Source organism: Platichthys flesus, chromosome 4 (genome assembly GCF_949316205.1).
Source record: "Platichthys flesus chromosome 4, fPlaFle2.1, whole genome shotgun sequence".
Taxonomy (NCBI): domain Eukaryota; kingdom Metazoa; phylum Chordata; class Actinopteri; order Pleuronectiformes; family Pleuronectidae; genus Platichthys; species Platichthys flesus.
Window position 1 is genome coordinate 12,557,941 of NC_084948.1, and position 23,751 is coordinate 12,581,691.

Consider the following 23,751-nt stretch of genomic DNA (forward strand, 5'->3'; position numbering starts at 1 on the left):
CCTGCCTGCTCACAAAATGATTTGACTCCCTCCTCTTCAAAGAGCATTTTCATTGTTTAGTTATTCCACATTTCTCCCTGCAACACAGTTCTCCTGCTTCCAAAACCAAGGATTAACAGAAGAGGTTGAAATTCCTCATTAAAGGTGCAGTGTGTAGGATTTTGGTGAAAGGGATCTGGCAGAAATTAAAATATCTAAAATAATCCTATTGATGTTTTCACTCCTGCGTTTCACCTCAATTGTATGACTTGTTGTTTTCTTTACCCTAGAATGAGCGCTTTATATTTCAATTCTTTATATTACATCCTCTCTGCAGAGGCCGCCATGTTTTTTACAGTGGCCCAGACTGGACACACCACACCTTTTGAGTTTTTATGGCACCTGAAGGTTATAAAAGGTTATCCTTCGTGTTTTGAAGGGAAGGGTGAGGTAAGGTGTATTTAGCTGCAACATGTAACTTCAGCACTAACTTATACACACTGAACCTTTAAATCAGTACTTAGGATACATCTTAAAGCTAAAGTTGGTAAGCCTGGAGAAGCAATTAAGAGCAGGCTACAACCAATACCGATTTAACTTTGGTTTATAAGTGATGGCGTCACCCCAAAGTTTTCGCGTTGTGACTTAAGATGGTTTCACGCATATTTTCGCAGTTGGGAGATATTCTTTTCAATTATACAGACGCCATATCAATGTCCAAGCGCACTTCCTGACTTTTCCGTGGCCCATTTGCTAACCAGCCTATCATCTCTAGCTTAGCAGTGTACAGCCTTTTTCCACACCTTCTCTTCAGCTTTCCTTTCACACAGGAATAACGCAGCAGGAGATTCTCCACTCAGAGATGTCCACAAAAACACAGACCACTCAGGTAACGGGAGGCACAGCCTGCAGAGGGTCGGATGTAAAATATTGATTCTGCTACAGAGATTACGTGTTTTTCTTTGCAATGAATTCTGCAGAGCATCCTTCCAACATTCTGGGAGGAAAAATGGGTCTTGGTCGCACATATAGCCCGTCCGGACAATGTCCAGAGATTGAAGAGCATGTCTTGAAGCAGGTTATGTCTCTCAAGCTGGACACAGGTCATGCCCAGTGAGAACACGGGGAGCAGGCAGGTGGATTAGTGACAGAGAGGTATATAAACCAGCAAATCATTTCATTTGGTCCAAATCTATTCTATTATTGGGTAGTTTCACTGAAACTACCGGATGATTGGTTCTCTGAAAACCAATGCGTTGGTCAGAGAACCAATCTGACCAACGCTAAATAACTGTGTTTTTGATTTACAGCCTGCATGCGAGGTGCAAAATTAAACTGGTTGCCACGTAAACTATGATAACAAGCTGGTATTTTGAATTTAACAATCAAAAAAATCGTGAAAATGTCAGTGATGCCGTTTATTTCACCCAGCCTTCTTCAGATGTATCCCATCCTCTCCTCATTCCTCAGACCCTCCAACTCCCCATCCATCCATCCATCCATCCATCCATCCTCCCTTTATCTTTTACCCCCTCACCCACTCCATATATGTAAATATACTTGCATTACAGTAATTGGCACATGGGAGGGTTTGAATATTTCACATGGACCATCCTACGTGCACAGGGCTGCGAGCGGCATAACATCGCACCAGCTAACGTGCAAATGAAAACAAATGATATGGATGAATGAACAAAGGTCATGTAATTTACACACTGAGCCTGTCATATTAGCCAAATGAAGGGGGCTGAGTCATGGAGGTGCTGACAGTTTAACAGTTGAACATGGAGTTATGAGGGTGGTGTGGGATAAGGGTGCATGTATGTGTGTGTGTCAGACCACTCCGCATCAAAATGAATTATGCAGTCATTATTCATGGATGCATCTGTAGAGGAGATGCTGTCTGATTTGTGTGGAGACAGCAGGGAGGGTGTGGATGCTTGTCTTTGAGTTTTAGCAGAAGAATTTCTGCAGTGAGAATGACATAGCTACAATGATAATGCAGTGGCACAGGTCCACCAAAGTCCTCCTTGACTAACTATGCTAACATTTTATATGCTTTTGTTGGAAAACAACAGTTTGGAACCTTGAAATACCAGTTTCAAAATCATTTCGTTTTTTGATGTGTACAAACATACAGCGCTGCCTGGAGTCGTGCCTGGAGTCGTTTGTGAGAACTGAAAGAGGTTAAAGGTCGCAGGACAGACTTTTGTAACTTTTACTTCTTAGCTATGTCCTGTGCTGAAGTCGAACCCACTGCATCTGAAGCCAGGTAAACACATTTCCATAAAGGCTTAGCAAGTAAGCCAATCGATTCATTGGGATTTGATACACCATGCTCATACATGGATAATTGCGTTGGCTCTACTGGCTGGCTATGTTAGCTTGTTAGCTTGTATGTTACTGTTCTATCCTGAGTTGAGTGCAGTGAGAGTTCCACCCCTTCCCTGAAAACCCCCCTGGATTTCTGTGTTGCTGTGAACGTGTCTGAGCTGAGAATCTTCTGTGTCGTTCTTGTGTGAAAGGCAAAAATCTGAAAGTTGAGAACCAATTCTGCAGACGTCCTCTGGACTTCACGTGTGAAAACGGCTTTAAAGAAATCAAACACAGACATTCTCTGGAACTAAAAATACTTTTCCAGTAACAGTACCTTTGGATTGTTCACGTGTTTCAATGAATTCACTTTCTTTTTTCTTTTTTTACCCCTAATGAAGACAAAATAGGGGCCAATATAAAATTCACAAGAAACCAAACGAGTGAGAGCTGCAGTTCAAGAGAAAATGAATGAACTGATCAAATAGGAAGAGGAGAAAGATCAACTAAAGAAGGTTTGATGTCTTGGTCTTGTGACCTTGATCAGATTAATATACGGGCTACTTGTTGCCTGTGGACATGTTGATGAAGATATATGAAGAAAGGAGTGACCTTCATCTTCCTCGTGGTTTTTGTTTAGTGATAAACTGTCAGTCACTGTGGCTGACGGGGCGTGTCACCACACACACACTACACCACCTTGCATGTGTAAATCTGCATCTTTGTGTCTGTGTGTATTTTGTGCAACCCAGAGGGGTGTGGTCTTCAATAATGAATCACCGCTGCCCTCTCACTTGTTTTCCTCTTTCATCTCTTTCACATCACTCTGCCCTCTTTCCTCCTACAGCCACGTCTCTCACTCAACAGCCTTTCCTGTAACCTTCTGTATAATTGCATTGCCGCCTTTTCCATATTTCTTTTTCCCACTCCATTTTAATTCCAGTTAGACGTTTCAGAAAATGTCCATGGTTTATTTTCTCCTCCAAAGCCTCTGTTAAAGCGCTGATGTTAATTGAGATTGGATATCAGTTCCTACACAGCTGTTACCCACTGGACCAAATCACAAAGCTGATTTTGTTGCCTGAACTATGTACTTGAATAAATGCCTCATAAAGGCATCATAAACATTATCTCACATCTGGTTAACGTAGCACCAAACTCTGTTTGCAGCACACTCTCTACATGGCTCTGGAAGCATGTCACATAAGCCTACAGTTAGCTAGGAACTACCTCAAACTCGAGTCAACACATCAACAAAATGCTATGGGGGAGGAAATGGGTCTGTTTTTTTACACTTAATGATTCCCACACACGTGACACGGAGCAAATAGATGAAAACAATTTAGAATAAAGGGAGGAACATGACAAACTTAAAGAAGCCCCTGAATATGAAAGGATTCATTCGATAGTAAATGACTTGCTTGAACCTGTGAAAAAAACATCAGCTGTGGACGCCCATGAGACAATTCAGACCAGATCCGTTTTAGAAGTATGAAGTAAACACGGGTATCGAAAAAATCCAACATGATACCCAACTTTAATGGTAATAACAGATTTTATTTTTTAATAGCTTACAATGATATTGAATTTGTACAGGGTTTGAAGTATTAAATGCATGAAAGCACAGCTTTATTTTAAATTATACTAGAAACTTATACAGACAGTGATACACACTATGGGTACAATATTGGCGATTCTTTATTTTATTTGTATGCGTTATGGGTTAAATTGCATTAAAATTGCATTGTGAAAAAATATAAGAGACATAGGTTCAAAATAATTTCCCCTGGAGTTTCGGTGATGACGGACAAACTGAAACCTCAGACGACTTTATCACAAACAAGCAATAACCCACACATCCTGCCTTGCTTTTATTTTTTCCACCAGGGTCACCAGAGTGGAAAAGAGATGAGCAGGATTGGGGATTAGTGTGGATCCATGCAAATTAAAAGATCATAGAGGCAACCTCACAAGGCCGTGTGAGTAGGCTGCCCTTTGCTTGAATCTGCACGTGGGTTTTTTAGTGTGTATTTACAAGTGTCTGTCTGTGAGAGCTGGTGGAGCAACCGCAGATTCTCACCCTCCCTATGTGTGCCTTTTTATACTATAAAAGCTGTGTGGACATTTAATCTCTGACAGGACGAGCAAAGTGATGCCTCTTTCTCCAGCTGGAACATGAACATATATATTTTCCGAGATGTCTCTGCGGCGGCTGATATGTGAAATCCTTGTTAATCTCCGTGATCAGTGCATAATTTCTCTGGGACAGTGTTTTTACCTACAGGATTACTAGAAAACACAGCATTAGCACCAGTGTTGCAGCAAACAAAATTTCCACTGCCCTAGACAGCCTGGAATTTATATTATACTTTGTAAGAGGGCTGCATTGTTTTTGTTTGTTTTGGAGCTGAAAGATTAAAACCCAAGCTGACCACTGGTTGAAGTTCATGACTAACTTTACTATATGTGCAAGGAAACAACAAAATAACAAGAATTCACAGCAATTATTTATTTTTTATAATATGCTCTCACTGATAAATTCACAGAAAAAAAACAATAGCACCTCAGTCCCCTCAGAAAATCAAATAGAGATTTTAAATATTTATTTTTTTGCACAGATTTCAGGAATTATATCCAACATGTTAAACTGCTAAAATTCTTGGTGAATTTAGTTACCTTTGGACTAAGTCTGGCTGCTGACTGCAATTCAATACATTTTGCACAGACATGTTTACTTTAATATGAAGGTCAGTTAATATTAGTGTTAATGTTAGTTTGCAGGCTAGGTCATTAAAAAAGCTGTTTTTGTAAGACTAAAACAAGATATTATACATGGTTCTCTCTCTGTCTCTCTCTGTCTCTCTCTCTCTCTCTCTCTCTCTCTCTCTCTGTGTGTGTGTGTGTGTGTGTGTTAAACTTTGAAATCAGTCCAGTGCTGTACAGCTGGATGCAAATGAGCAGCTGAGGAAACAAACTGTGTGTAACTGTGTGCGTGTGTGTATTGTTGTGTGTTATTCAAGGATATGCCCTCAGAAGCCTCCCAACTTCCTGGAACATCCTGTAACTTCATTACCACGCTCTCATTAGATACTAATTTCGACCAATCAGATTGCTCTGTAATCTAATCACGTAGCATACATTATAAGAGAAACCCATTATTACTGCAAACATGCAGCTGATTAGAGGAGGGACTGGCACCTGCTGTCTGTTTGTGCAGGACACAAGACACTCAATGAATTGGGGAAATCAATTTTGCCAACAGTGAAGGTCTGACAGTATATTTCACTGTGTATGGATGTGTGTTTGTGTGTGTGTGTTTGTGTATTTGCTGTTTTTGTTACCTCTTTTGAAATTTCTCAAACATAAATACTGTTCCTGACAGGACAGGGGGCCTCATGGGGACCAAAGGGCGGTCCTAATGGGGCCAGGACCTGAAACTACGTGTCTCAGGTCCTGGTTAGGTTTTAAGTATTAAAATAACAGTGCATTGAAGTCAGCATAAACAAGAGCATCATTAACCATGTATATATCTTTGAGTATAAAGTTCCCTTTTTTATTGGTCCAGGTTTAGTTATGCTATGCCCCCATGGTGGATTTCGTCATATCCATTAGCGAACCTGGAGTCCGGTCTTCTGAGCCATGCCATGCCTCTGGATCATATTGTTGAGTCCATGTTTTTGAAAGCGTTGAACCAGGCGGGTGTTAGCCCTGTTAGCACTGGGAGAGTCCAGTTCTACACTGGATTAAGTAAAGTGAATATGAGTGTGTCATGGGGGTGTATTGTGGTAGTGGGTTTACTGATCCTCTAGTACAGTTCTTAGCTACTTTGGGGTCCCTTGGCATTTCCATGCCCATCATTAGTGGCTTCAGTTTGGCCCTTGAAGTGTAGTGTTTGCCAGAATGTTTTGGAAATTCTTTTTGAGAGTTATAGGGTCATAGAGTAAACTGAGATCAAAAGAATGATCTGTTGCTCCTCTCTTGGTGTTCTCATAATTTGTGTGTCTTCGTAGACATCTGAGGAAAACTCCAGGATAATCCCCTCTGTCTTATTGTCAGATAGAGTGTTTTCTCTGTCGGGGATCTTCCCTTCTCAAACAAATCCTGTAAAATCTCAGTAATTAGGATTTTATTATCCCTCCAAAGACATGCTTCGGGTTAAAGCTCTGTTTATGTGGCAGAGCATTTGTGTCTTTGAGTTTTAAGTACAATTTTATGTGTTGCTTTCCTGTTCTTTCAAAGTCCGGTCCTTTGTAGATTGCAGTGTCTAAAAGGTTCCCCTGTGTTTCACTTTAATCAAGTTGCGGTGTTTGCTGAGTGTATCCATAAGTGCTTGGAAGTCAGAGTGGGGGCCATATAGCTGAAGCATTGTGGACATAAGCAGGGTCAAAGCGTTTCAACATAGCCATTTTTTTTACCGGGAGGTAATATCATCCTTTGATTTTAAAGTAATTTCTCATTAGGCTAAGGTGGAGGAGGGAAACGATTTCTTGATCTGGTCTCCCTTCACTTTTTGATGGCTGCCATGCTCAACAATGTCTGATGTTTGTGTGGAGGCTGTTATCATCCAGCATGAAAAATAAGTCCCCCATGTATGTATCCCATTGGTTCAAGAGAAATCATAAAGGTAGCTCTAAATTATGTGATGGTGAAGATTAATAAAGAATGAGTATTGCCATCAATTTGGTCATTTTTAGGTTATCAAGTTTCCTCCAAAAATAGCGGCACAGTTTCGCTTACTGTTCCAAGGAGAATCTAGCACACGTTTTTTTTCCAATCCAGACATGTCAGTCTTCAGACAACTGACTGTGGAAAGATGTTGGTGCAACGAGACAGCTCCAGCTCTGTCTCGTGACACCTGGGAGTTTCTGCATCAATGGTTTGAAGCAGGTCTATCCGACGGCAAAGTGGTCATGCTGAGGTGGAACAGACATCTCTAGGTTGAGCAAAGAAACATGTCCATCAAGGAGACGTGCAGCCAAACTTTATTTTTCTTTGGCTTCACTAACTTCCTTCTGAGACAATGGTTTTAGAAAATGTCTGTATGACACCTTACGTTTTGTGGCTAAACCTCAGCAACTAGTTATTTAGTGTGGATTTGTGAAGCTGGTGTAGATGTTATTCCCAAAACTGCTTTACTTTCACTTCTATGTAGTGTGGGGCCACCCCTAGGCTTCTGACAGCAACCAGATCATTTCTAATATAAGGAGAAATTATACTCTCACAAAGTCCAGGCTGGTAAAAGGGCGCTTGTGGGGTAGTCAAGAATGAATGCTGTCGCTGCGAAATGTAACATTCAAGGGGAAAAAAGGGCAATTTTCTCTGTTTTTGATATATGGCTTGGAAACAGTATAGTTCCATTAGATTCGATTTGCAGCTTTTCAATACCAGTAAAATATGTCAGCCATGACTCATTAGCCTGATTTACATTTGACTGTCAAACCTGAAGAACCTCCTGGTCTTCTTTTAAAAAACGTTTAACTTCCTTCACTTTCCTCAGACTTGAGGTTTATGTCCCATACGACTACCATCGAGGAACATTTCCAGTTGTAATCAGTTATAATCCTTGACCGATCAGCATGCAATAGCAGAATGCTAATGTGTTACTCTCCCTGTATGAACATTTTTTAGTTAGCCTTTTTGTCTAGACGAAGGTATAAATTCACCGAATTCATAGAGAACTACCTTGAGACTACCCTCTAGATAAATTGCAATTTTAGTGCCCCCCATCCCTCAGTCCTAATTTATGTATAAAATAATCCATCTTCAGAGAAGTTCCATGCTTCCTTTTCCTAAACCTGCACAGTAAATACTGTGTGTCACACAAGTGCAAGTGAAGTATGAAAACTGCTTGCTTCTTCCATAACAAACAGTTAAAAAATATGTCAATATGAGTTCAAAGGAAACAGCTCTTTAAAATTCAAACCCTCTTCCAAAAAGATTAATGGATTCTTTTTAACACCGAAAAACAGTGTTATGCGTTTTTCTTGGATATTCATTTTCTGTCATGGATAGTTTGATTGCAACATAAATTTACCCTGCAAGAAAAACAACACAAGATTCATAAATCATAAGCAGATTAAAGTGAAGACATTGGATTGGAATGTGACTTCTCCCTAATCTCCTGGTTTCATCCTCTTCATCTCGTCTTCTGAGCTCCTTTTTTAAAGGCTCAGGCGTATACACATGCATTTACACATGGAGATTATAAATATATGCTGTGCAGATTGTAGTATGTAGTCTGATATCATGGACACCAATGCTTATACACATACAAGCACGCATAGAGTTTAAATACAGATAGCAGCAAACATTCCCCTGGCCTGTTTGACGTTTGACCTTTGTGAGCTTGATCTATTCGTCTTCCTCAGCTGCAACAACAATCCAACAACACTCCTCACTGAGTCTGTGTATGAGAATGATAGTGTTCTGTGAGTGTGTACGTGCATTTATCCACATGCTGATCAGAAAACTGTTGGGAATTTATGAATGTTTTGATAATTTTTCAACCTTTTGTGGTTACAAAGAATGAGACTATGTAATCTTATTCAATGAGCTGATAACTAAATGCAAGCAGTTGACTTGAACACTTTCAAGGCTGACAAGACCTTGGTTGTAACAAGAACTGACCAGATGGGCTATAAAACAAACAATATCAGGACACTGGAGCTTTGTGGTTTGATGTGTTGTTTTGTTTGTGAACTATTTTACATCCCCATGAAGCTGCTGAGAACAAGCTGTTTTATCTCTGAGAGCAAGCCAGCTAGGGCACTGGCCACTTAACGACATCACCAGGGATGATAAATAAATCTACAATTTGCAGAATTCTTGTCTTTTACCAATTATTAACATAGATATTTTTAATCTGATCATGGACAGTGTTTGTCACAGTCAGAAGCTTCTCCCGTGTGTTGTTTTGCATGTTTCGGCTAACCTGCAGGAAGACGCATGCTCCTATTATTTATTCAAAATCCAATTAAAACATTTTACAAGGACATGGTGCTGTTTAGACGAGGATAATCCATCACTTTAGGTGAACAATGTGGAAAAAATATCCTTTCAGTATATCTGCTGCCTATCATTTAAGGGTTGCTTGGGGGAGGCAAGCCAATCACAGTTGACATTGGGTAAGAGGCAGGTTACACAATGGACTGGTCACCAGTACATCACAGGGCCAAGATTAAGATGCATTTATTAGTCCCAAACACATGCACAGACATGCAAAGGCACACTCATGCAGGTAGGGAAATTTAATCTCTGCTTTTGACCCATCTGGTGAAGGACACACAGAGCAGTGAGCGACCATGTACGGCGCTCGGGGAGCAGATGTTGGGAGAGTAAGGTGCCTTGCTCAGGGGCACTAGACAGGGTAGGGAGAATCCTCTTGGATTTTTGGACAGATTAATCCAGGTTCTTCTTTTGTTGTCTCTCCGTGGAGTCGAACCAGAGATGAACCAGAGACCTTCTCTGCCCATAGTCCAAATACCTGCCACTAGACCACCGCCTCTCCAACATACAGAGACAAAGAATGCTTCACCCCCACAGAGAAATTAGTCTCCAATTAACCAAACACTCATCTGCAGGTCATTGGACGCGGAGAAAACTCAAAATTCAAACTCCACGCAGAAAGGCTCGGGATTCAAACTGAGAGCCCTCATGTTGTAAGGAAGCAGTGCTAACTGACTGGACCACATGAAGAAAACATTCATATTATAAAGTGTGCTAGATAAACTAATTATTGCTGGCAATGAAATTCTTGTCACATGCTCAAAAATATAGGAAAGATCGCACAAGCAAAACATGTTTAATTCAAAATTGAATATATAAATGGTAGCTACCAGTGGAGGCAGTATACCTGACCATTTACAGAGGTTTTCCTATGTACCCTTCATTTACACGCATCGGTTATAAACATGGTGTCAAGATTTAAAAACATATATAACCCAATAACTCAGTTGACTTCAGCTGCTGCTGTGCACAGTTTGTACCACCACAAAAGTCGATGCTTTCTTTTAAGTGACATTAGTTACCTTTTGGTCTTAATTCATGTAATCTTAACTCTCAAGACCCCAACTTTCCTTTTTGTCTGGGGGATATTTTACTTCTTAACTCTTTCCATTGTGACCTTGTGTAATTCTCTTTACCTCACTCGTTTTTGGTTTTACTCCAGAGCCTTCCTTCCCCCGTTTCCTCTTCATCACTACTTTTTCTTTCTTTCCCCGTTTCTCTACAAGAGAACTGCAGTAACTCTCCTGCTGCCCTCACGCCCAACCCCGCTCTCTGTAGCATCGGCCCCCTTGTGACTGATGCTAGAGTTCTGCCTGCAGCACTAGATTGCATTTGTGCAGATGGCTGGGAACACACACACACACACACACACACACACACACACACACACACACACACACACACACACACACACACACACACACACACACACACACACACACACACACACACACACACACACACACACACACACACACACACACACACACACACACACACACACACACACACACACACACACACACACACACACACACACTGGTCTGCATTAATACAGCTGGCTGGATGTAGGTGCCCCAGTTACATATGGAAAATAGGGTAGCGACAGCGGTTGTGATTAAGTTGTGCGAATGTGTGCTTGTGTGTCTTGCGGCTGCTTGTTTTGCACATGGAGGAGAAGGGTGAGAAACAGTGTGCGTGTAAGATGAGTAGTATGGAAGGATCTGATTCGTGGTTTGAGTTGAGGATTATGGAAAGAATCAGGATTATTAGGTTTGGTTGTGCATTATGCAGGTCTTACAGTCAGCAGATTACCTGCAGCTGTGTGGAGCACATACAGCCAAACTCACTTCCAACTGAACAAATACAAACAACGTTGGTAGCTTGTTTACAATTCATGAAGACTGAGCAGATGCATGGTTAATTTAATCTGTCAAACATTTCCATTTTCTGGTTTGGTAACATACAAAAATAGCTTTTGGTTGGTTATTGAATTTGAAAACAAAGGACAAACTCAAATTATCTTCAATGCCAGACACTCTACAGATGCTTTACTTACGTGTGTTAAGTTTAAATTTAAGACGTGCAGTTGTGTTGCAGTGTGTAGTAATACATCCTGTCATTAAAAATAAAGTATAAAATATATTGTCCTTCAAATTTGATTGTGAAGGGTAATAAACTCCAGCTTATCTACAGGGGATTAATGCAGCAATGAATCCCTGTAATCTACTGTGATCTAAAATATGCATCAGTTGTGTCATGCCTGATCTTTCAGCTGCATGTAATGTCATTACATAGACTGTGCACTAATAATCTGGGCTACCAAGAATACGTGTGATACCCTGCTGCACCTACAACATCAGATTAACCAGCTAACTGATGTCAAACAGGCATTTGACGGGAGGATTAGAGACACTAAACTAAAATAATCTAAAAAGTGTAATTTCAAAAGCAAACACACAGTTGTGTTACATTATAACAAGGGATAGTGGAATGTTTGCCTTCTCTAATCGAGACTGGAGGAGGCTTCGCTCCCTTTCCGGTGCTAATGCCTTATATTGTTTATTACCAAATGTAAGGAGCCTGGGTGCTTAGTGATACCAGAGTTATACACTGTTCATGTAATTTCCTTACTTTCCTGTTTCTGACACATCACTGTGTTTACCCCCAATGCCATATTGTTATTTAAGCAGACAGCCACACAAGGCCCCGGTAATCAGAACAAGCCAACAAGTGTAAACATGTTAATATATCTGATTAGGTTGTGTAAGTATTACATATCTACCCTGTGTGTGTCAGTGTGCGTGTAAGCTTTGATTGTGTCAAATGTGGCATGACTTTCTAATCACACGTAGGGCTGCACACAGCATGTTCAGAGCAGGGAAAAACAAACAAAGTGATGACTGATGACGTTAAAAAAAACAGCAAGCTGATGTTTAAAGGAATTCCTTAACAGACGCTGCTGTGGGGAAAACAGATGGACAGAATGTAAATCACACTAAGGAACGAAATTCTCTCCTTTCTCAATACAAACTTGTGGATGAGGGGCCGTGACTGCTGTGAACAGGGTTGGCTCTGATTACTTAGAAATGTGATGACTTACAATTGTGATATTATTATTTGAATTAACAAATTTGATCTTCTCTGAATACTTTTGGATTACTTCCATATCAAAAATAGAAAATGGAAATTAGTGGAATTCAGTGTAAATTAAATGCATTTTGCATATTTAGCATTTGTATGTTAACTAATGAGCTTAGCCAGCCCTAACATTATTAACTATAATACAGTGGCCAACGCTAATTAGCTTGTGAGCATCCTGTAGGTCACACACACTTTTTAATAATGAATATTATAGAAGTAATAATAAACCCAGATGATATTTGACAGGGTTAGAATGTTCTGGGATTAGGATCACTGGCCAATCACATACAAGTTTCAACCTTAGAGCTTCAAGTTCTATATTGTTTTCTCTTCACATATCACATATGCAGGAGTTGGAGTCTTTTCACTCAGAAAACCAAGGTCACAATATAACCAAGCGTTCCATCCCCTCTTTTTTATAAGAAGCTCAAAAACATTGAATGAGCCTTGAAACTGAATCAAATGTTTTTAATGAGCCAGTGAAAGCCTAATGTTAAACAATAGACAAAATGTTTTCCTACTCCAATCTTCGCCCTTAACAGCAGGCGGAGCTGCCTCTCATGTCTCACCTCAAACTAAACTTTCAGTGCAATGCCCAAAGCATATGGAAAAAACAACAGCAGTAAACTTGAGGGGACGTAAAATTTCCTCTGTCTCTCTGAGGAAAGCCTGTGACTCCGGTCTGACCCCGCTGCTCCTGCAGCGCTGCGGAAAACAGAAGATTTAAGACGGTGAGGAGGCAAAATAATTCACTCCAGCTGGAGGCAATGACTGTGTGTGTGTGTTTACAAGCTCCTTTCTTTCATTCACAGTAGATGCACATGTACACGCTGACCTATACACACTTGACTGACTGACTCCGACACGCTGGCTGTACAAAGACCCTGCATGGAGGCCATCTGGGCAGCAGGTTTCCATTTCATCAATACCAACAATTCCCCTCTATTGCACTCGAATGCTTCAATCTGCGGCGTGAAAATAAAAGGGGGGGTACAAAAAAAAGATCGATCAAACAAACACTAAACCTGATAGATACTCTGACGTGACGGTGAGCAGCAGTTGTGAACATCAGCTTGTCACAGCAGGTTCATGTCAATGTGTCTGTTTGGCTTCATTATTCAGACTTCTGGTCAGCCTGTATAAAATGCTGCCTGCAGTTCAAATAAAATTGTTTTTAAACTTTTGTATATTTCTGGTGTCTCCATTCTCATTTCTTTAATTGTGATTATGCCTCCAGAATTTCAAATTTATGGCAGTGGGAAAACGCATTGATCTTGGATCCACTCCATGTGTTTACGTGCTCATCCCAGGAAGTAGAGGTGTAGTATCACAAACTCAACCTCTTAACTTTTCCAATTATAGGCAGTTATTTATTTCTGTGTGAGGGTGAGAAGGCTCATGATTATAGGTTATGATATTAGTAATGTGATGCAGAAAAGAAAGACATGTGCAGACTCAGAGAGAGTGAGAGCGAGAGAGAGAGAGAGAGAGAGAGAGAGAGAGAGAGAGAGAGAGAGAGAGAGAGAGAGAGAGAGAGAGAGAGAGAGAAGATGGTCAACTAGCTGAAAATGAATGCAATAAGGTTGATGTTAAAAACAGACTCAAGCGTCTGTCTGTCTCTCACACACACACACAAACACACACATATATATATGATCTGAAACACCACTGCACGCTGCTATTGAATGATTGTCCAGCTCTATGGGTATGAACACATGAAAGCCTTACGAGTGAGAGGACTGAAATAAAAATCAAACATTTAAGAATCAAATTTGAATATTACCTCCGCCAACTACTGCAGTTACCACACTGAATTCATATGTTCTTTGTCTTTGAGTCCAAGTAATAACTGATCAAAAGTTGAATCAAAAGATAAGTCATTTAAGGGGACAAAAACAAACAAAAAATGTTATTTTAAGGCCGAAGTGACCTTTGACCACTGAAAGATTATCAGTGGGTCCAAGTGTCAGATGTAATAAAGTGTCAGATGTAATAAAGTTCCCTAGAGGCAGTCCTAATATGTCACATTCACAGTAACATGAGGTCACTGTGACCCTTGACCTTTGACCTCCAGCCACCACATTCTTATCGGTCAATCTTTGAGCCAAAATTAACTTTTGTACATTTCCTTAAGCTGATCTTGTTCAAGAAAACCATAAATATACTTGGTGAGGCCACCATGACCTTTGCATCTTTGACCACCAAAACCAGATCAATCCTTGAGTCCAAGTGAATATTTGTACCAGATTTGAGGAAATTCCCTCAAGGGATTCTTGAAATATTGTGTTCATGGGAATGGGACTGACGGACAAACCAAAAACAAAATGCCTCCGACCTGTGGCTGTTAAAAGCCCAGAGGCATAATATTTAGAATTAATAACAGTAACTTTGGTCGTCACACAGATATCAAAGTGAATATTAATGTTTCCTTAACCCACAACAGGAATAAAAAATGACCCTTTTTAATTCTTACTGTGTTTCAATCTATGAAAAGAGCTGTTGGGGCATGCACCAATCAATAATGAGCACAGCTAATGAAATTCAGAGCTGTCTTCTGAGTCCGAGTCAAACCTGTGAGTTTTCTGCCTTATAAATAAACTAGACTGGACTCATGTTGAATGAAGAAGCAGCTTCAGTGTCAGTCTGAGACAGCAGCTTGTCTGGACGTGTGGGTCTCTCTCTGTCTCTGTGGACCCTCAGCCTTTGTCCTGAAGCTGTCCCAGTATGTGGGGTCTTCCTCCGTCAGAGGTGAGGCGGAGGCAGTGAGGTCACTGAACGACAGCAGCGTAAATGTGGTTGGAGGAGGGAGAGGTGAAGGATGAGGCTGAGGGGAAAATAGAAGAAACAGTGTTTTCGATCATACTATTATAAAGTCTGTTTAGTTTAAAGGGCGACTAAACATGAAATATGGGAAGAATAAAGTTGTATAATATTTTATAGGAGTGAAGATGTATTATTATATACATAAAGTCTGAAAATTACAAGAAAAAGTTCTAAATTTACAATTATACAATACATTGTAATAACCTAATAATTGTTTTAGTGTTGTGTAGCTTGGCCTTTAAATTTCATGGAAATTGACAGATTTGACACTTTCTTACTAATTCCTGACAAAATGAAAAAGCCACCTTGACTTCAAATAATGAACCTGTTAACATCATGTTAACGTGTGCTTACTGGAGAGTCTGGTCTGTCTGTTGGTCCGAGTGCAACAGCAACATGATGGTCAACATCCAGCAAGCTCTCCTGCAGAATCACACACACGCACACACGTATGAATACAGTGTATACCTGGCATATCACACTGAATAGAAAAATCCCCTTTAACCTCATTCAAATTCAGTGCAAACACACAAGGTATGACAAACACTGCATCTGCGCGTCCTTATCAGATGCATGCGTAATATCTTGAAGACAGCCATGTGGATATCTACATGCTGAAGCTGTTAACACCATTTCTAAGAAGAGTGAGTGAAGGTGCAGTTAGAAACCGCTGTGTTGACTGGTCGCACGTCACTTCAGAGAAAAAACCTGTGGATTAGAAGATTCAAGATTCAAGATTTTTATTGTCAAATGCACAACAATAAGATTAAGCAGTTGCTGGCAGTGAAACGAACTCCCAGAAGTGACAGTAACCATCTTTAAGAAGAGCTTATTTTACTTTTTATTTTGGATCATGTTCCTTCCACTACCATGGAGGAGGAAGGGTTTATGACCTATACTGCAGCCAGCCAGCAGGTGTCAATCGTGAAACTTTGGCCGTACTTTTTTGTCCTCCATCTTTGTATACAGACAATGGTTGTACTCTGTAACGTCCACATTCAAATACAAATGGAGTTTTGTTTTGGTTAAAAGGACGTATTCTGCCTTTAATTCAGAAAGAAATACTGTTTTCAATGTCTGTGTGTGTTTGTAGAAAGTAGGTAGAGAAAAGTCACTATGAAATGCATTCAAATAGATTTGTATCATCATGTATTGGTGTTTATACTATATTATATATATATTTTTATATATATACTGTATATATGGTGTTTTGAATATAAGTGTATGTGTGTGTGTCCAGTTTATTATGTTCTTCAGCATCTGTGTCTAAAATCCTCTGGTGGGAACATCACCACAGGTCAACAGGAAGTAATTAGTCTCATAGCTGCTCTCTGAAGCAGCCAATCAGCAGGCAGCGTGCAAGAGGACGTGAGGTCGTCTCACGTCTCTGGTCAACCTCAGACCTGAGTGTGTGTCTGTTTGTTGATGAGTAAAATCAGAGAAATCGGTTCTTCATTTGACCCGTCGAGGTCACTGCAATCATTCACTGATCACAAATAACTATGTGTTACTGTTCTCCAGTACGTGTTGTTGCTGCAGTCGGGTGCAGGTGTCTTTGTATTATGATACTTGAATGTAAAATCTGACATTTTGTTAATGCGTATGCAAGCGACATGTAATTTTGTACTCTCATCTTTTGGAAAATATTGCCAGATATTTCATTGATGATATGCATCAATAAGGTTGATATTGCCAACCCCTGTTTGTTTCTTTTTGAGGGGGACTACACAGAAACAACTGAGCTGATTACCATGAAACCTGGTGGAAGGGTGTAGGGTAGAACCCTTTAAATCCAAGACACTTTCTTCTTTTCTCAAAGAATTATTAAAGGATCTTGATGAAAAACGACTGTTGAGTCTTTTTTGAGGTATGTGCTCGACTGAGTGCCATTGTAGTGTTAGTTTATGATTTTGCTACGGTCCGTTTGTTTGTTTGCTTGTTTGTCAGCAGGATTACACAAAAAGGGACAAAAGGGCAGTTCCATGATTTTTTTTTACATTCTTTAACATAGCTTTCTTTTTCATTTTTAAACATCTTCACCATTATACAGGAAATTATTTATGTTTTTTAATTTTGTTTTGAAATCCGAAATATTCGGGGGACTGATTTTTATGCGTGTGTGCAATCTGCTGCAGCTTGACTGAATTTAAAGAGACTAGGCCTTGGTGGAGGTATGTGCCCTCCTGAGTGTCATTCTGTTTTAGTGAAAGAAGCTGGAGTTAATCTCTTATGTCAAATAATTCAGATTAATTAGGATAAAGGGCTGCAACTAACTGATTTACAACAACGGAAAATATTCGGTTGTCAGAATTACATTATGCTGTTTGACCACCTAATGTATCAAATACCTGTTTATTTTATCATTTTATCAATGTTTTTCATTCTATAAGTTTGGCCTATTGTTTTTTGTGGATCTCCAATGAAAAAAATAGGAAATCTATCTGCTCGTTCAGCCATCTGAAGGAGGCCTTTAAACCGAAATGTCATATTAAATTACACTTTCAATAGGGCTTCTCACCATTCGGTGCTCGGGCCCTAATACAAAATAGAGCAGCTGTACAGTGAGATAGTGTGGGAGTTTTTCAGCTACTTCTCTCTCTCCACTCCATTCCCAACAACCTGCATCTCTCCATCATTTGCACCCTTTACACATCCTACATACTGTACAGCATTTTGCTGTCACTTCTTTTTTCCCCTGACAATTTATAGTTAAAACAAGGACACATTACCATCAAACTGTGATCGATGCAACTGAGCTGTTTGTCCCTGGTGTGAAAACACGGACACAAAAAACGCATTAGACGTCCACGAGAGGAAAGAGGAGTGGATCAGCCTTTTCAAACCAGTGGTAACCTTTTAGCAGTCACTTGCTAATCCCTATGACACTGGACATGGAGGAGAGGAGTGAGAGGTGGAGGGAGAGGAGGGGGGGAAGGGAGAAAGAGCACAGGGTGGAAAGGGGAGAGGAGGCAGGTACAGTTAAAGGAAGGGAGAGACTGAAGAGGGAGAAGAAAGTGGAGGAGATATTGGAGATGAAATGGGGAGTAGACGGGGAGAGGAGTGATGGCAACACAATGATTCTTTTGCTCTGACAGGGAGGTGCACTCCTCTAATCTCTCCTGGTGGTGCTAGGACGGGTGAAGGGCCACTCGAGAGGCCCCCTAGAGCAATCTCTGGTGTGTGCTTCTCTGTAGGGCCACCTGTGATTCACTTCGCACATGATCTCCAGGGGACAGCCACTGTGGAGCCGAGCAGCGGGGACTCCACGCTGCCACTGCCTTTTTTCAGTCATGATGTAGCACTTGCTGATTTGTCAGGTTGCTATCACATGACCTTTTCCAACAGATAACAACCAGCAGCAGCCTCAGCTACGAGTGTGGAACCCAACATGGATAACGAATTAGAAGCGTTCCTGTTCTCTTTGCTATCACCTGTGCAATTCACCATGATCCAACTTCTTTCATGTGTACGACACAAGCTATTATTTGTAAATGCCATTTTTTTAATCTAAAACACAATCGTTTTTAGCCTTAGAATGTCTGTATTGCATGATTGTCCTCAGAAGATGGAGTTGCCCAGTTGTCATTATTCAGATTTCTACACCTCACTTAGAGGCCTTCTCGTCCATGGTTTGTCTTGTGCTTAAGAAAGTGAACATTTGGAAGAATTCAGAGCCTATTTTAAACACTACTGAACAAACAATCCAAACAAATATCAAAAATGTGGAGAGCCCACTGCATTTGAAACAAGCTAGGACACAAATAGACAACACAAATAAAATATAACAGCTTGGCAGAATGCCTTTTGAAATCTGGCACCTGATCCGTATGAGGAAACGCAGCAGACTGCTTGCAGCACAGACATGTGGCTGTTTCTCTCTGGCATGCCCACACTTTTTATGAAATGTAGTGACTAAACCATTGCATCAGCCTTTACTCGGTTTTCAGTTTGTCATTTGTCATAACATGCGCAACAAAGACAACGTCGAGCTGTTTAGGAATCTGGGGAGTTTATGTGTCAAATTGCACTCGTCATACAGACTCACTTCGAATATCCAGTCCTCCTTTTCCTCCCCATCCAGATGCATCTTGGTCTGACGTAGCGGCTGGCTCTGTGTGAGCGGTTCAGAGGACAGGTGAAACTCCACCCTCTGCAGGTCCAAGCCGAGACCTGTGCCGATGGCTTTGATGAAGCTCTCCTTCAGGGCCTTGGTGGAGACGGTGCAAACGTGATTAGTGAGACGCAGCAAATCAGCACAGGCCCATGCAGAAATACAAAGGGATATGATAGAGCTGAGAAGGACATTCTATTTGAGGGCTTCTGCTTCATTGTGTGTTGGTGAGTGTGTGTTGTTGTTGTTAAGTTAAGTCCAAAAATCGGACAATCTCAGACTAAAACCACAACAGATGGGAAACGATGCATACATGAATATCCTTGTGTGTGTGTGTGTATACAAAATGGGGACTTTGTGTGTGTCCAACCAAAACCAGCCCTGCTCCACAGCCAATGAGCCACAATAACAGTATTACAAGGATAATCGCTATGGCAACCATCGAGCTCTGCCATTAGTCAACAGGGTGGTGATGATATTGGAGCTTGACGTCTCTGTGCCACCCTCTCAATCTCACAACATCTTTACTTAGCACCACCAATGCTGTCGCTGTCCATCTGTGTGTGTGTGTGTGTGTGTGTGTGCGTGCGTAATTTTGTGTCTTTAAGGATGAAATGCAGAGAGATTTGTTAAGCCCTATGAGACAAATTGTGATTTGTGAATACGGGCTGTACGAATCAAATGTGATCGATTGATTGATTTATTAATTGACACACAGACACAAAGGAAACAACAAAAACACCGCCCGCAGGGCCCAGCAGCCATGCAATGTGACAACAAGGTAGTGTGGTTGCCATGGTTACCCAGTGGCGGTAGACCGCGGCGAGTTGCTGGTGCTCCGAGCCAGCTGATTGGATGATGCCCCACTCATACGGTGTAAACTGACGAGTCATGATGCGGAAAAACTCCGGCACAGACTTGCTACCTGGAGGCAGGGAAGGGGGGGCAGAAGAGAAATGTGGTGAGAAGCTGGAAGAAAGCGTCAGTTTCTAAACACAAGTGTTCTTAAGAATAAAAAAAACATATGCTAAGTATGTTTAACACCCACCACCAACCTATCCACACCATAGACTGTACACACATATGCACGCACACAGACACACACACTTCCTAGCAGTTGTACACACAATCTGCCTTGGCCAAACAGCTTCCATCCATAATACAACAGTGAACCTTTGTGGTCAAGTTGGGAATTACACTAGCAAAATAGACACAATGCCAGCAACAGAGAGATAGTGTTTATGTAGTGTTCTATTTCATTGTCAGGCGTTGTCTCTATTTTGTTTCCATAGGTGACCTCATTGTTATTTCTAATAGATTTCTGCTTATGGAATTAATTTAGATGAAGAACGTCTCTGTAGAAAAACAACAGACATGAAGTGAAATTTATTTAGCAAAATCTAAGAGCTATCTCTCAAATATTAGTAAATCCTGAAATATCAATAAGAGTTTTGGCCTCATTCAGATCTAAGGAGAAAATCACCTAACTAATTTTGAGGTCAATGTGATTCTCAGTGTCTGGGGAAAATACAACGTTTTTTTGCCTTTGTAGATTCACACAAAATATTTTGTTATGAAATATAAGCAGATGTACCCGCAAAAACAAAACTGCTAACCACTGTATTTATTTACCTGGCATGGTGGTCTTCATGATATCCACTCCCACCTGCACCCCCTGATCGGCAGCGAGCACGGCGTAGTCTCCCTGGTGGGAGAGGTTGAAACTCCAGACACCACCTGAATCTGAACTGACCTGGAGTTCAGACAGGAAGAAAGGACATCTATTATAGTGCTGAGCAAGAACATAAAATAGCTAGTTCAGTGGGTTTAAGATATGTTAGTGTGAATAATATGGTTACATACATACAAAATAAACATATCTTCCTTCCTGAGATGGCTGTGGCTCAGGAAGGTGGAGACAGTCGTCCACTAATCAGACGGATGGCAGTTCAATGCCAGGTCCCCCCCATTACATGTGTTGGAATGACATTTGAATTGCTGAGTAATGTGTGCTGCACATACATGCGATGTATGAATGTGGGCGTCAATGAGTATATGGCAAAACTCTAATGTAACAAGCTTTGAGAGCTCATCCGAATTAGGAAAACGTTATAAAGACCATTCAGACCTTTAACCATTCCTACAGTTCAGTTACTGTTTCAGTCAAATAGAAGAGACATGATCAGGAGGTGTTTCAAAGGAATATGAGGATTTAACTTTGATGAACCTTCAGCGGTGCTGCCAGGTAAGGCTTCCCTCTGGGAGATCTCTCCAGTCTGATCTGTGACCAGGGGACCCCCATCCTCTCACAGACAAACCTCCGGAGCAACAACCTGCCAGCCTGACAACAGACAACCACACACACAGAGGGAGAATGAGTCACAGATTTCATAATGTGGTGAGGGGAAGCGGAGACAGAGTTAGTAACAAACAGACATCATACATGACATAAGCAAGATCGCGACATTAAACACAAATAAACACGAAACCATGAAAGAACAGAGCACAAACACAAATCCACGCGAACAAACTAAATATTTATTTGCATCATATATTAACACACTGTAACCGGAGATATAAAGCGGAAGAAACCTAGAGATAAATGAAAAGTAAAGGGATGGCTTGATCCTGCATACAAATTAGTTTCAATATTATATGGAAAACTGAACAGAACAATAATGGTAATAATAATAATAAGGGCCTGAAATAAGTCAAATTAAAGGTTCAGTGTGTAGAATTTAGTGACATCTAGTGGTGAAGTTCAAGCTGAACCCCCTCAGCTCTCCCTCCCCTTCCAAACATGATGGTAGCCTTCGGTTGTCATAAAAAGTCCAATGGTGTTTAGTTTGTCCAGTCTGGGCTACTGTAAAAAACATGGCAGCCTCGGTAGAGAGGACCCACTCCCTGTAAATATAAAGTATTTCAATTATAAAGGGCCTATTCAAATTCTCTAAAAGTGTTAACGTAGTGATTTAAGTGATAAAGTGCAAACTGTCTCTTGTACTGATGCACTTTATCACTTAAATCACTACGTTTACATTTTAGGGAACCTTATGCTGCTGTACTTAAAAAATTCAATATGTTTACTTCTGCAACAAACTGTCTCTTGTACTGTTTGCACTTTATCACTTTAATCACTACGTTTACACTTTTAGAGAACCTTATGCTGCTGTACTTAAAAAATGCTGTATGTTTACTTAGTATTAGGAAATGTCTTGTGTTATCTGTTGTGCCTGTGCACTTTATATGTCTCACTGTGGGAGAGTGGGAAACGTATCGATTCCTTGGATGTTCTGAGCATGTTAAGAAATTGACAATAAAGCTACTTTAACTTTAACAAGTGTACTGAAAACAACAATCTGTTCAATTTACATCATTACACACCAGTAAAAACATAACTAGGGTTATTTTATATTAAATGTCTGCAAATAGATCCCTTTAACCTAAATCGTACACACTGCACCTGTAAATAACACTACTAATAATATATTTATTTTAGTAAAATTTACATCAAAAATGGGAAAGGCAAGAATCAGTGGAGACAGAAAGTTTACAGATGAAGTTCACAATGGGACTCACCATGGCTGACTTCGCATCCTTGGTGAATACGAACTGTCCGATCCTGTCCTTCTCCTCTCTCTGGACGCAGCGGGCCGCCAGCAGCCACTCGCCCCGGCTCGGAGTCCACGACCCGCAGCGGAAAGCCCAGCGGACAGACCCCATCGCCTCAGGACTCCGCTCCGACTTCACCGGCGGCTAGCGTTAGCATCGTGCATTAGCATCTAGGAGTTTTTAAAAGCCTGTGAATGATTCAGGGTTTCACCTGGAGGCGACTAAGCGGCGGAGAAGAGACGAGTCACCATTCATTAAGTCTAAACTCCTTTTTTACATGTGACAAACAAAGACTGTTCATAAAAAAAAGTGACAGAACACAAACAAGGAAGTGCCCAACGAGATCCAATGACGTCATAAGTGGGCGCGGTGGAGGATTGGCCAATAGGAGCAGTTGACTGACGATGCCTTCATACGCGCTCAGGAATATTGGGAAAAAAACAAATTCGCGTTAAAGTAGTGAGGATTTCTGAAGATACACTGCACTGAAAACACAACTGAGACATTTGATAGTTGTTTAAATCATTTATTTTGTTATCCGAAAACGTTAAACTTTTCATACCCCAGTAGGGCTACTATAAAGTTAGCAACTTGCATTCCCCAGTGACTTTTCATACCCAACCTTCCTATGGGAATCAATATTCAAAGGTAGTAATAGACTGAATTAAATAGAAAAATGAAACTTTAGAATGCAGGAGTCAAGCAGCTTAAGTCTTTATTGAAGTTGCGTTTTACCGCTTGTACAACTAGAGCGATGGGAATTT

At 40.7% G+C, this 23,751-nt stretch overlaps 1 protein-coding gene across 1 annotated transcript; it reads right to left on the minus strand.

Annotated features, from left to right (window-relative positions):
* Window positions 1-10,077: 10,077 nt before the first annotated feature.
* Window positions 10,078-23,324, minus strand: aasdhppt (aminoadipate-semialdehyde dehydrogenase-phosphopantetheinyl transferase). The gene is made up of 7 exons (XM_062385592.1): window positions 22,955-23,324; window positions 21,603-21,716; window positions 21,008-21,128; window positions 20,179-20,300; window positions 19,310-19,471; window positions 15,619-15,687; window positions 10,078-15,265 (listed from the first exon to the last, which is right to left on the minus strand). Exons 1-7 carry the CDS (start codon window positions 23,096-23,098, stop codon window positions 15,080-15,082), a joined length of 918 nt encoding a protein of 305 aa, XP_062241576.1. The 5' UTR covers window positions 23,099-23,324; the 3' UTR covers window positions 10,078-15,079.
* Between the last annotated feature and the right edge of the window lie 427 nt (window positions 23,325-23,751).